The sequence below is a fragment of the Setaria viridis genome, chromosome 1 (assembly GCF_005286985.2).
Source record: "Setaria viridis chromosome 1, Setaria_viridis_v4.0, whole genome shotgun sequence".
NCBI lineage: Eukaryota > Viridiplantae > Streptophyta > Magnoliopsida > Poales > Poaceae > Setaria > Setaria viridis.
Genome location: NC_048263.2, coordinates 3012841 through 3024593, shown reverse-complemented (window position 1 = coordinate 3024593; position 11753 = coordinate 3012841). Strand labels below are relative to the sequence as shown.

At 43.6% G+C, this 11753-nt stretch overlaps 1 protein-coding gene across 1 annotated transcript; it reads left to right on the top strand.

The window, feature by feature from the left end:
• The first annotated feature begins 7564 nt into the window (after positions 1-7564).
• Positions 7565-11753, top strand: LOC117847509 (U-box domain-containing protein 52). The gene is made up of 8 exons (XM_034728727.2): positions 7565-7838; positions 8401-8480; positions 8887-9008; positions 9104-9283; positions 9493-9805; positions 9956-10057; positions 10136-10564; positions 10986-11753. The coding sequence occupies exons 1-8, from the start codon at positions 7661-7663 to the stop codon at positions 11745-11747; spliced, it is 2166 nt and encodes a 721-aa protein (XP_034584618.1). The 5' UTR covers positions 7565-7660; the 3' UTR covers positions 11748-11753.

Sequence of the window (11753 nt, the reverse complement as noted above, 5' to 3'; positions counted from 1 at the left end):
GCGCGGTGCGCTCGTGCGCAGTGCGGGAGGAGGAGAGGAACCTGCCCCTCACTGTCCTCATCGGCGTTTAGGTCGACGCGAGGGCCAGTCTCTCAGTGAAGGTATGCTCTACAATAGCTTCGCATCTCGGAGTACGAGCTACATGTGAAGCGGCTCACTGCATTGACCTTCCTGCTCCGATTCACTACGCCAGAGCGGAGGACCATGGTACTCCAGTGTGGCGGACTTGTGGCTGGGCGCACTGCCCTCCGTCTCATGGCTTCGACCCATCAGGTCAGTGCTTCAGCATCCAAGGTCATGTACCCCGCTAGAGTATGCATTGAGGGGGTGCCAAATCATGCGCAGTAGATTGAGTCAGTAGCACAACTTTTCTGTCCTCCATCGTTCATTGATCAAATAGATAATGAGGAGACTGAGAAAGAGAAAGATTGTTTCTGCCTATGGATCTGGACGGCAAACCTAAATGGGCTAGCCAAAACTGGTACCCTCAAGTTTGAGGAACCACTCCATATCCTGAGGAGTTTTACATGAGTTCTGGAAACATGGAGATGGGGATGGTTAGGAGTGGCGTAGTTGAGATGCTAGATTATGAAGTTATCATCCATCTTGATCGTGTGCTAGACTTTTCACCTTTGCTAAATAGCCCTTCACATAGAAGCTATAACAGTGGCACAAGTGGGTTGCCAGATGATGAACTAGAGAAGGAATAGCCGGTTAGACATAGATTCGTTTGGCACTGATGGTGGTGGCAGTGGCCGGCGAATTTTAGTGCTTGAGCGTTTGGGGGAGGGGAGAGACAGATCACCACTAAGGGATGGTGGGGCTGGTGGCTAAGGTTTCTCCCAAATGCCCCCTCCAAGCAAGCATGACCTTGATCAAGCTAGAGGAAGGGGCTTCCAGCATGGGAGTAGCAACTCTGGTGGCCAGAGCGGCTACCGTGACCGGCGGAATGCTGGAGAGGAGGAAGATTGTGCACTGGTGGATGGTGGTGTTCTCACCGCCGGGGACATGAACCTGAGCAACTTGGTCAACAGGTAGCCGCTGGGAGGGAAAGAGTTTCATTCCAGCAGAGGACAATTTCCTATCTGATGAAAGCTTGCATGGGGAGATGAAGCTTTCGAACCCCATGATAGAAGAGGCCAACATGATGAATACAAAGCCCTCCCCCGACAAGGTTCAGAACGGAGAGTAGCAAGCACAGAAGTAGGACACAAACAAGGCAGCAGAGGCGCTGACCTTGGATTGCCATACAACCGCAGAGCACGCAGATCTGACCAACTCTGAGGATCATAACAGGAAGGTGATAGACCTGAATGGTCTGAACATGAGCCAGCAGGCAGAAACCATACATCCAGGAGGGAAGGTGGACCTCCTAACTGAAGAAATGCAAAGTGATTTGGGTGGGCATGAGAACTCTGGCCAATCAGTGCACGAGACACAGAGGCATGCAATGCTAATGTCGAATGAGGAAGGACACACTAAACTGAATGGGCCTCTAGTCTAGTATCCGAGGAGACTGAAGGGATGGTCCGTCAGAAAAGCCCAGCCACAAGGGCATCAGATGTCATGATGGGCCAATCTAATAAGCCACGCCTTGATGCCTTTGTTTCCCAAGAAAATGGCCGGGGTGTCCCCACTGAACCCCAAAGAATAGATGCACCAGAAGTTGCTATTGTCGGGCAACAAATAGTGATGAGAACTGATTCAAAAAAGAGAAACCTGTTAACTGGGATGCTGACGAAGCCGATCTCTGGGCCGATTCTATCCACCCCAATGGTGGAAAAGATAGGGCGCAGGGGCAAAGGAAAGGAGAATGATGAAGGACTCATGAATGGGGGTGTAGAAACATCGAGGAAAAGTGAAAGAATTGCTAGCAAGCCTAAGACAAACCTCATAATGGAACAGCAAGCCACAAAGCTCTTGATGAAGAAATGTGGCATCCTTGAGTCGGAGAAGAAGGCTGATGAAGCGGACACCACAGGTTCAGGACCAGTTCACAGAAACACTAAACCGTATTGTCCATGGATTCCGTGATGCCTTTGGGCTAACTGAAGATGCTGAACACCACCCTCTGAGCTCCCTGGCGCTAGAGGCTAATGCATGCTGATCATCAGAATGACAAGGATGTGTGTGTGTGTGTCGGCGTGCATGCGTGCGTGCGTGTGTGTGTCTTTGTTCCAATGTGTGACACTGATGTTACTATGTGGAGAAGTAGAAGAGTGGCCTCCCAGTGGGGACGGCGTTGTATGGTGTTAACTGTTGATGGCAACGGAGATTTCTTAGAGGGGGTGGGAGGTGTACTGACGAATGATGGGAGGATGTGAATGAAAGGTTGTTGCTGGCTGCTAGTGACAGCCGGTGAAAAGGGATGGAAAGGGTGGAGATCTCTTCTTGGTTTACAATGAATGAACAAAATTGCATCATCTTCAATTGGAATGTTCGTGGTCTGAATGGGAAGGCAAGAAGGAAGGTGGTTAGAGATCTAGTACAGGAAAACAGATGCGCAGTTGTATGCCTACAAGAGACTAAGATGGACATCATTGATGAACATGTGGTGAGGGAGACTTTGGGTGCACAGTTTGCACGAAATTACACCTATTTGCCAGCACAGGAAACTAGAGGGGAAATCCTTCTTGCAGCGCATGAGGATTTCTACACTATGTCACAAGCATCATGTGGTGCTAACACAGTGACAGCCAACTTGGAGGCCACCACGGCACAGGTTGATTGGTGGATTATAGGGGTTTATGGACCTCAAGATGATGGACCAAAGCTGGAGTTTTTAAATTAGATAAGAAGCATCAGACCTGCCAATGCTGAACGCTAGCTCATCTTGGGTGATTTCAATATAATACTGCAGCCTAAGGATAAGAACAATGGCAACCTTAACAGGTGCATTATGGGAGCTTTCAGGGAGGCAGTGGATGATTTGGAACTCAAGGAGATACAGTTGCAAGGGAGAAAATATACCTGGTCTAATAATGTGACATGCACTAGAATTGTCATGGTTTTTTGCACAAATGAGTGGGAATGCATGTTGCCCAACTGCAGTTTGGAAGCCTTATCCTCAGTTTTAGATCACTGCCCTCTACTCACGATAGGGGAAAACAACTTGAGACTATACAAAAGATTCAGATTCGTATCATTCTAGACGAGCATATCAGGCTACAGAGAGGCAGTTGCTGAAGCTTGGAACAGATAGCTGTCCCTGCACAACCCTTTCTTGCAGCTCCACACAAAGATGCAGCGCACGGCGAAGAAGCTTAGAATTTGGGCTAGATCGAAAATTGGTAATAATAAACTACTAATGACAGCGGCAAAATAGCTCATAGCAATCTTTGATGTGGTACAGGAGCACAGATCCTTGAGTATGCAGAAAATTCAGCTTAAGAGGGACTTAAAGAATAGATATCTAGCAATGGCAGCCATTGAGAAATTACGTGCAAGACAGTGTTCTAGAATCACATACATAAAAGCTGGGGATGCAAACTCCAAATTTTTCTTTCTCAGTGCCAATGGGAGAAGAAGGAAGCATTTTATTCAGAAGCTAGACACATTGCAAGGAACTGTACATCGGCAGGAGAAGGAAGGAGCAATCCCGGGCCATTTTTAGTCTGTACTTAGGACATCCACCACCACAACTAAGACACTCAACTGGGGAGAAATTAATATGCCATGACTGGACCTGCAGTTTCTAGAAGAAGAATTCACAAAAGAAGAAATCAGAGAATCAGTGATGGAACTCAAGTCTGAAAAAGCACCAGAGCCAGACGACTTTATAGGAAAGTTTTTCAAAACCTATTGGGATGTCATCAAGGATGATCTGATCAGAGCAGTGCAATATTTTTATAACATGTATGGCCAACATTTCAACCTTTTAAACTCGCCTCCCATTGTGCTAATACCCAAATCACCAGAAGCCAAATGGGTAACTGATTTCAGACCTATCAGCCTGACGAGCAGCATTGCCAAGATCATCTCCAAATGCTTATCAAACAGATTATCTAGCTGTCTAAACCTGCTAGTATCAAGGAACCAAAGTGCTTTCATTAGGAGGAGTATTCAAGACAACTTCCTCTACGCTCAAAATTTAATCAGAGAACTCCATAGAGCACAGAGGCTGGTCTTGTTTCTAAAACTGGATATAGCAAAAGCTTTTGATACAGTTAGATGGAATTATTTGATAGAGGTGTTACATGGGGTTTGGAGCAAGGTGGAAAGGATGGATAACAACACTTCTTGCCACAGCAACATCATCAGTGCTGGTTAATGGGTCACAAACTGCAAAATTCAGACACAAGATAGGACTTCAACAGGAGGATCCTTTGTCACCAATGCTATTCATTCTAGCTCTAGAACCACTACAACGCATGTTGGCAATGGCAGAGAATATCTCAGATTTAACACCGAGCAATAATAGATCAGCAAAGATAAGAATCAGCCTTTATGCTAATGATGCAGCAATCTTTGTTAATCCTGTGAGAGAGGACATACAGGCAATAAAGGAAGTTTTTGATGTGTTTGGAAGAGTTTCAGGACTGAAGATAAACTTGGCCAAGAGTGAAGTATTCCCAATTCATTGTGAAGGTAACATAGATATTACAAAGCATGCCTTGCCAAATAAAAAACTTTCCATGCACATACTTGGCCCTTCCATTAAGTATCAGAAAACTAACAAGGCTGGAAGTGCAACCACTCCTTGACAGGATTGCAGCAAAGTTGCTGGCATGGAAGGGGAAGCTTCTTGAAAGAACAGGGAGATTAACATTAGTTCGATCTATTCTAACTTCAATGACAGTGCATTTCCTAACAGTCTTTGCACTGAAAAAGTGGGCTGTCAAGAAGATAGATAAACTCAGAAGAGGATTCTTGTGGAAAGGGACTGAATAAGCAAATGGAGGGCATTGTCTGGTTCGGTGGAAAAAGGTGATGTTACCCAAAAATCTTGGTGGCCTTGGGATTCTAGATCTAGAAACTTTCAGCAGAGCTTTGAGATTGATATGGTTGTGGTACGAATGGAACAAACCAGACAGGCCATAGGTAGGAACTGAATCACCATGTGATGACATTGATCGACAACTCTTTAGAACAAGCACCACTGTAACAGTTGAAAATGGTACCAAGGCCAAATTTTGGCACTGCAGCTGGATTAATGGCAGGGCACCAATTGATATTGCACCTAACCTATACAAACTTGCCTGGAGGAAAAAGAGAACAGTGAAGAAAGACTTGACAGATCACAGTCGGACAAGAGGGTTGTGGCGTATGAACTCAATTGAGCAAATGGTTGAATTTGTGACACTCTGGGGGTCTGGTGGAGAACTTTGAATTGGAGGAACAGGAAGATAGTATTTACTGGAGATGGACTGCAAATGGATCTTATACATCAAATCAGCTTACCTAGCACAACTACAAGGAACCTATTCCACAACAGATGGCAGCAACATTTGGAAGGCTCGTGCCAAAGGAAAATACAAATTCTTTGCATGGCTACTTGTTCAAAGCAAGATTCTAACTGCAGACAAATTGTTGGTCAGAAATTGACCATGCTCGGTAGAATGCCCTTTTTGTGATCAAGCGGAGAAAACTGCAACCCACCTGTGTCTGCAATGTTGCTTTGCTAGAGAAGTTTGGGTGTTGTTCAAGAACTGGGCAGGAGAAGATATAATGGTGCCAAGCATGGAAGAAGAAGATGTTGAGAAGTGATGGAGGAGAGTGCTTGCTCCTCTTTCTTGTCAAAGGAGAAGATCCATAGCTTCAATCTTCATGTACACGGCTTGGCATATCTGGAAGGAAAGAAATAGAAGAGTTTTCTACAACAGATCAATGACAACCATACATGTGTTCAGTTTGATCAAGGAATATGTAGCCTTGCGTCGTCAGGCGTGCGGTACCCCAATGCTGGGGGAGACAGTATGTGTATCTTCATGTAATATCAACCATGTTTGTAACCTGAACTTCTCTCCTTAAATGCATGGCAGTGCTCCTGCCCTATATTAAAAAAAAAGTTTGTTGAGTGCAGGTTTTGTCTCATGCAAATTTTATTTGGATTAGAGTATCACAGGTTCATGAATTATTAATTTCCTCACGTAAATCCTTAAACTTGTAAATAATATCTATATAGTATCTGCAACCTGTATATACTTGCCTAGTGGCATGCTAGAGGCGATCACTCTCTTATCCATCAACATATATATGCTTGCCGAGTGGCATGCATGCTAGAGGCAATCACTCCACATGATAACGGTCCAAAAATTCAGACCCGATGATTTTCATGAGTAGACGTGAGAATGATTTTTGGCCCGAAACAAACCAAGCTTTTCCTCGGATACAGTACCATGTCAAAGAGGGAGACATGATGCGCATGCCCCCTTCCCTGTTGGCATGCAACGACAAAAGGCCTCCACTAAGCCGACTATTATCGTTGCTGCAAGTTCCCTATGATAATTAAATTGTGGCACTTAGAGGTGTTTGGTTTAAGAAATGATAGGATGGCCCATCATCTTCTCACTCCTTCATTATCAATCAGTTGAAAATTGAGGAAATTCCTTATTTAATACTGGAAGATGAGTTAATATCTTTCTTAACCCTAAAAAAGTTTTCTTCCTAATATGACACTAACTTCTAACTTTCATTCCTTATTTGGCATTTTTGTCACTTGGGTTAGTTAAGTCAAGAGAAATGATCTCCAAATTACCTCAAAAATCATGAAACTTTTGTAGTGATACAACAAATGAATATGAACTCATATTTATTAAAATGAAACATATACCTTTACAGTTTTAAAATTAAAATTCACTAACTTAGGCTACCTCAGGTTATAATCTCCATGTAAAAGAAAAGCACAAGTTTGCTATTAATCTGCTGCGGATAAACATGCAACTACGCTGATTTTAACTATACCACGCAAAATTTTGTTGTTGACGAGTGCCAAACTTGTGCTATCTCTCCCTAAGATAATACAAAACAGTGTGTTTATACTTTTCCAAGACAAAAATAAGGCAGCACCATCCGTCATGTCAGTTGGGAAACAACCAACTGAACATCGAAATCTCTGTTTCAACGTCTCAGATCTTTCGACAGATACATGCATGATACAGCAGCAGCAGCCACTCTTTCAATTAAAAATGGAGCATTTTTTTCCCCACTCTGTTATTAGTTGGAAAAAATATCTGTATTGACAAATAATACAACATTAATTCTGTTTATGAAGTGATGACAGGCTAACATAAACTCCTATAGTGACTGTACTGACAGTCAAGAGTCAAGCAACAAACACAAGGTTTGTGTATGCAAAAATAGACGAATGGACATGAGAAAACATGAGCTCCAAAGTCGCCGCAACAGTTTGGCCACCCAATAATAGGAGAAATCTCACGATCCAAATTTGGCGAAACAGCAAAACTCCCTGGAAACGCATTACAGCTTTGGGTGGCTGGCTCAATGGCAACAGAAAAACGGAGGGAGGTTAGGGGCGAGCAGGACAAAATAGGGCGACGGGAGAGGAGAGACAAAATTCCCCTTGTCTCTCTCTCCCCTCCGTTTCGCCTCCTGCAGCCTTCTTTCTTCTCTATCTGTTGTTGGGGCTCGTCGCTTCTCGTTTGGATTGGAAGCTGATCGTTGCATTGAGGAAGAAATAGAGTAGTGCGCACCATTTAAGATGTTCGCCTCGCCCTTCTCTGTGTCGTCTTCGCACAGCGCTGAGCACGAGGCGGGTGCAAGGGACAGCTCCATCATCGTGGCCGTCGACCGGGACAAGAACAGCCAGCAGGCGGCGAAATGGGCGGTGGATAAGCTCCTGTCCAGGGGCAGCACGCTCCAGCTCGTCCATGTCAGGGGTAGGCACTTTCTTCAGCCACTCAATATGAAATGTATGAGTTTTCCTGCATCAACATATGAGAGTAAAAGTTGATTGTCTTTCTTCATCAAACAGCATCTGAACTAGGCTAATTTACGGCCATAAGGTGTAGAATGCAAAACCATCAATTCCCTACCAGCCGATTTTAGGATTAAGTGGTTAGCCTGTAAATGATGGTAACCTAACCTAAAAGTTTTGTTTGTATTATTAGTTACTTTTTTGTCTGAATTAAATTCTGCCAAAGCAATTTTCACAAGAATTTGTGCATATTCCTTGGTAGCATGATGTGTGTTGCATTGTTCATTCAATTGGCTGTACTTGCAACACTTATGAAGAACATTCAATATCCACTAGCCTAGTATATTGTTACCAAGCTAATTAATACGCATTTATCGCTACATGAAACCAATTTAAGGGACTCTTCTCATTTGTAACTGAGGCAAATTTTAACTTATTCTCATATCAACAGTCAACTTTATATGCTAGGAAAAAAGCACACTTCGATTTATCAACACTTTCCTTGTTTCATGACCATGCTGCAGCTGAAGCAGGCAAAGATGAGGGGGACGCAGAGATAACACATCTGTTTATCTCATACAGAGGTTATTGTGCTCGTAAAGGGGTAAGTGCCAATTGAATACTACTCCCTCCATTCCAATTTGTAGGTCTGACTTTTCTAAGTTTGTAGATATTATTATGCATCTAGACATACACTATATCTAGATACATAATAATATCTATGAATCTAGAAAAGTCAAAACGACCTACAATTTGGAACAAAGGGAGTACCTTTTACTACTGTGGTAAGTGTTAGGCTGAGTTCATAACTGAAGAGTATTTATCTAGAACATAAACATCATCCTAACTATATGCTAGTTAATAACTGATAAATACCTAACATGGAATTTTGGCATCAAAAGTTTTAATGTTAGAATAACAGGAGCTATTCAATTCTGGAAGAACAAAATATCCAAATGGAAGGAATTACTGTAGAAAATACTTACGCTAATGCCATCTGTAAATCACAGATGCATCTGAAGGAGGTCATCTTGGATGGCAATGACATCTCCAAAGAAATAATTGATTATGCCACTAGCAACGCCATCACAGACATTGTCGTTGGGGCATCAACTAAGAACACACTCATCAGGTACATTACGTGCTCCACTCAACTTCCATGGTTGCGCACGTTTACATCCCCTTGATGCCTATACTGATAAAAGCCATGATCATTATACTGCGCAGAAGATTTAGAAATCCAGATGTCCCAACATGCTTGATGAAGATGGCACCCGATTATTGCACTGTGCATGTCATACACAAGGCAAAAGCCATCCAGGTGAAGGCAGCCAAAGCTCCAGCACCCTTTAGTACTCTCCCTCCAAAGCAATACTCCCAACCAAACATAGAGTCCGATGTCTCAAGGTAAGTCTATGAGGATAAGTGCACTTCATTTGTTAAATTGCGTAGGCGTGAAAGAAATATGATTCACAGTAATCTGAATACTTTCATTCTTATAATTGTGAAATAACATGGACTTTCTTAGTCAGGTCATTCTTTGCCTTTAAAATATGTTAACATCCATGTTTCAAGAAAATAGGTTTGTTGAAAGAACCATCTTGATTTGTGAACAGAGCTTCAAGAGGGGACTGGAGGAAGACTTCTCATACATCATCTCCGGTAGCAAATAGAAATTCAGTTGACCGGTTATCTGCCTATGCAAAGGCCCCGTCAAGGGATAGGCCACTTTCTGGAGCTAGGACAACACCCCAGAAGGATTTCGACGACTACATTGATTTTATAGCACCACCAAGGCCCTCAGTGACTCGTAGCTCCTTTTCAGATGATATTGATTTGCCAATGAGCATGGAGTTACCATCCATAGACTTTGCTGATTCCATGGAGCTCTCCTCAGCAATGTCCATGGAAAGCCTAAGTTATGCCGGGGTAAGTTCCTTTATAGCATCAAGTTTTTTTTTGGCAATTGTCCACATCAGGTTACTGCAGTTAATAAGACATTTGCACATTAAATGCTTCACTTCCCAGTATGGGACTATATCATGACACAAACTCTTATAATTTTTCTCATGGAATCAGAAGGATGTCGAAACTGAAATGAGACGGCTGAGACTAGAACTGAAACAAACAATGGAGATGTATAACTCTGCATGTAAGGAAGCTATTGATGCTAAACAGAAGGTGTGTTTGACGCTGCTTTGCTAGCCTTAAGTATAAATGCCATGTAGTTCCTGGATTAAAACAATGATGTTACTGCAGGCAGCACAGATGCACCAGATGAAAGTGGAGGAGTCCAAAAAGTTCCAAGAACTAAGGAATGCTGAAGAGGAAGCTCTTGCACTTGTTCAAATGGAGAAAGCGAAGTGCAGAGCTGCCCTGGAGGCAGCAGAAGCGGCACAAAAGATTGCAGAGCTTGAGGCACAGAAGAGATTGAGAGCAGAATGGAAGGCAAAGCGGGAGGCCGAGGATAGAAAGAAAGCAACTGATGCACTGAACAGAAATGACCTCCGGTACAGGAGATACTCGATTGATGACATAGAAGCTGCAACTCATAAGTTTGACAAGGCCCTCAAGATAGGAGAAGGTGGATATGGACCCGTATATAAAGCAGTACTGGATCACACTAATGTCGCTATTAAAATTCTAAGACCAGACGCATCACAGGGAAGGAAACAATTTCAGCAAGAGGTAAACACAATATGAATCATATTCTAGCCTTGAAAATTATGAATTTTAACAAATAAGTAAACAATTTCAGCAAGAGGTAAACACAATTTCAACAATGTTCTAGCCTTGAAATTATGAATTTTAACAAATAAGTAATTTATTGGAGTTGTCGGTCTACACCTGTAGCATTTATAATCTAGATATTACAAATACCCCCCATCAAACACCAGCAACCTTCCCTTTATTTGCAACAATTTGTTCACACCCAGGAAGCATATTTCTTTTCCAGGACACCCCAATCTTCCTAGTATTATTCATTTACCATTTCAGTCATTACTCATTAGTAGCTTGTCAATGATTAACCTATTAGTATCAATGGCAACAGCAGTATTACACCTAAAGCAGGATTTACCTTTTAAATCGCATGCTTGTGACAATGCAGATTGAAGTACTAAGCTGCATGCGGCATCCCAATATGGTCCTCTTGCTTGGAGCTTGCCCAGAGTATGGCTGCCTAGTGTACGAATACATGGACTATGGAAGCCTGGAGGACCGGCTCTGCAGACGAGGCAAAACATTGCCTATTCCATGGAGCATCCGCTTCAGGATCGCCGCCGACATTGCAACTGGACTTCTCTTCCTCCACCAGGCGAAGCCAGAACCACTTGTGCACCGGGACCTAAAACCCGCCAACATCCTGCTCGACCACAACTTTGTCAGCAAGATCAGCGATGTCGGGCTTGCAAGGCTGGTGCCACAGTCGGCAGCTGATGTCACACAGTACAGGATGACATCCACAGCCGGCACATTCTGCTACATCGACCCCGAGTACCAGCAGACTGGGATGCTCACCACAATGTCTGACATTTACTCACTTGGCATCATGCTGCTCCAGATCATCACGGCAAGATCACCCATGGGACTCACGCATCACGTCGAGAATGCCATAGAGAGAGGAACCTTCCAGGAGATACTTGACCCGATGGTGACCGACTGGCCGGTGGAAGAGGCTATGGAATTCGCAAAGCTCGCGTTGCGATGCGCAGAGCTACGGAAGAAAGATAGGCCAGATCTCGGGAAGGAAATTTTGCCGGAGCTGAACAGACTGCGAAATCTTGGGCACGAGTACGAGGCTGCCCAGGTGAGCAGTGCGAGCACAAACTGTTCAAGCTCGGCACCCTACAGTTTTGGTAATGACGATTGATGACAC

Bases quoted from the DNA above. Each gene is read 5' to 3' on its own strand.
- LOC117847509 (XM_034728727.2), top strand. From the start codon at position 7,661: ATGTTCGCCTCGCCCTTCTCTGTGTCGTCTTCGCACAGCGCTGAGCAC. The intron at 8,481-8,886 runs GTAAGTGCCAAT...TGTAAATCACAG, and splicing joins GTTATTGTGCTCGTAAAGGG to ATGCATCTGAAGGAGGTCAT. The intron at 9,806-9,955 runs GTAAGTTCCTTT...TCATGGAATCAG, and splicing joins AAAGCCTAAGTTATGCCGGG to AAGGATGTCGAAACTGAAAT.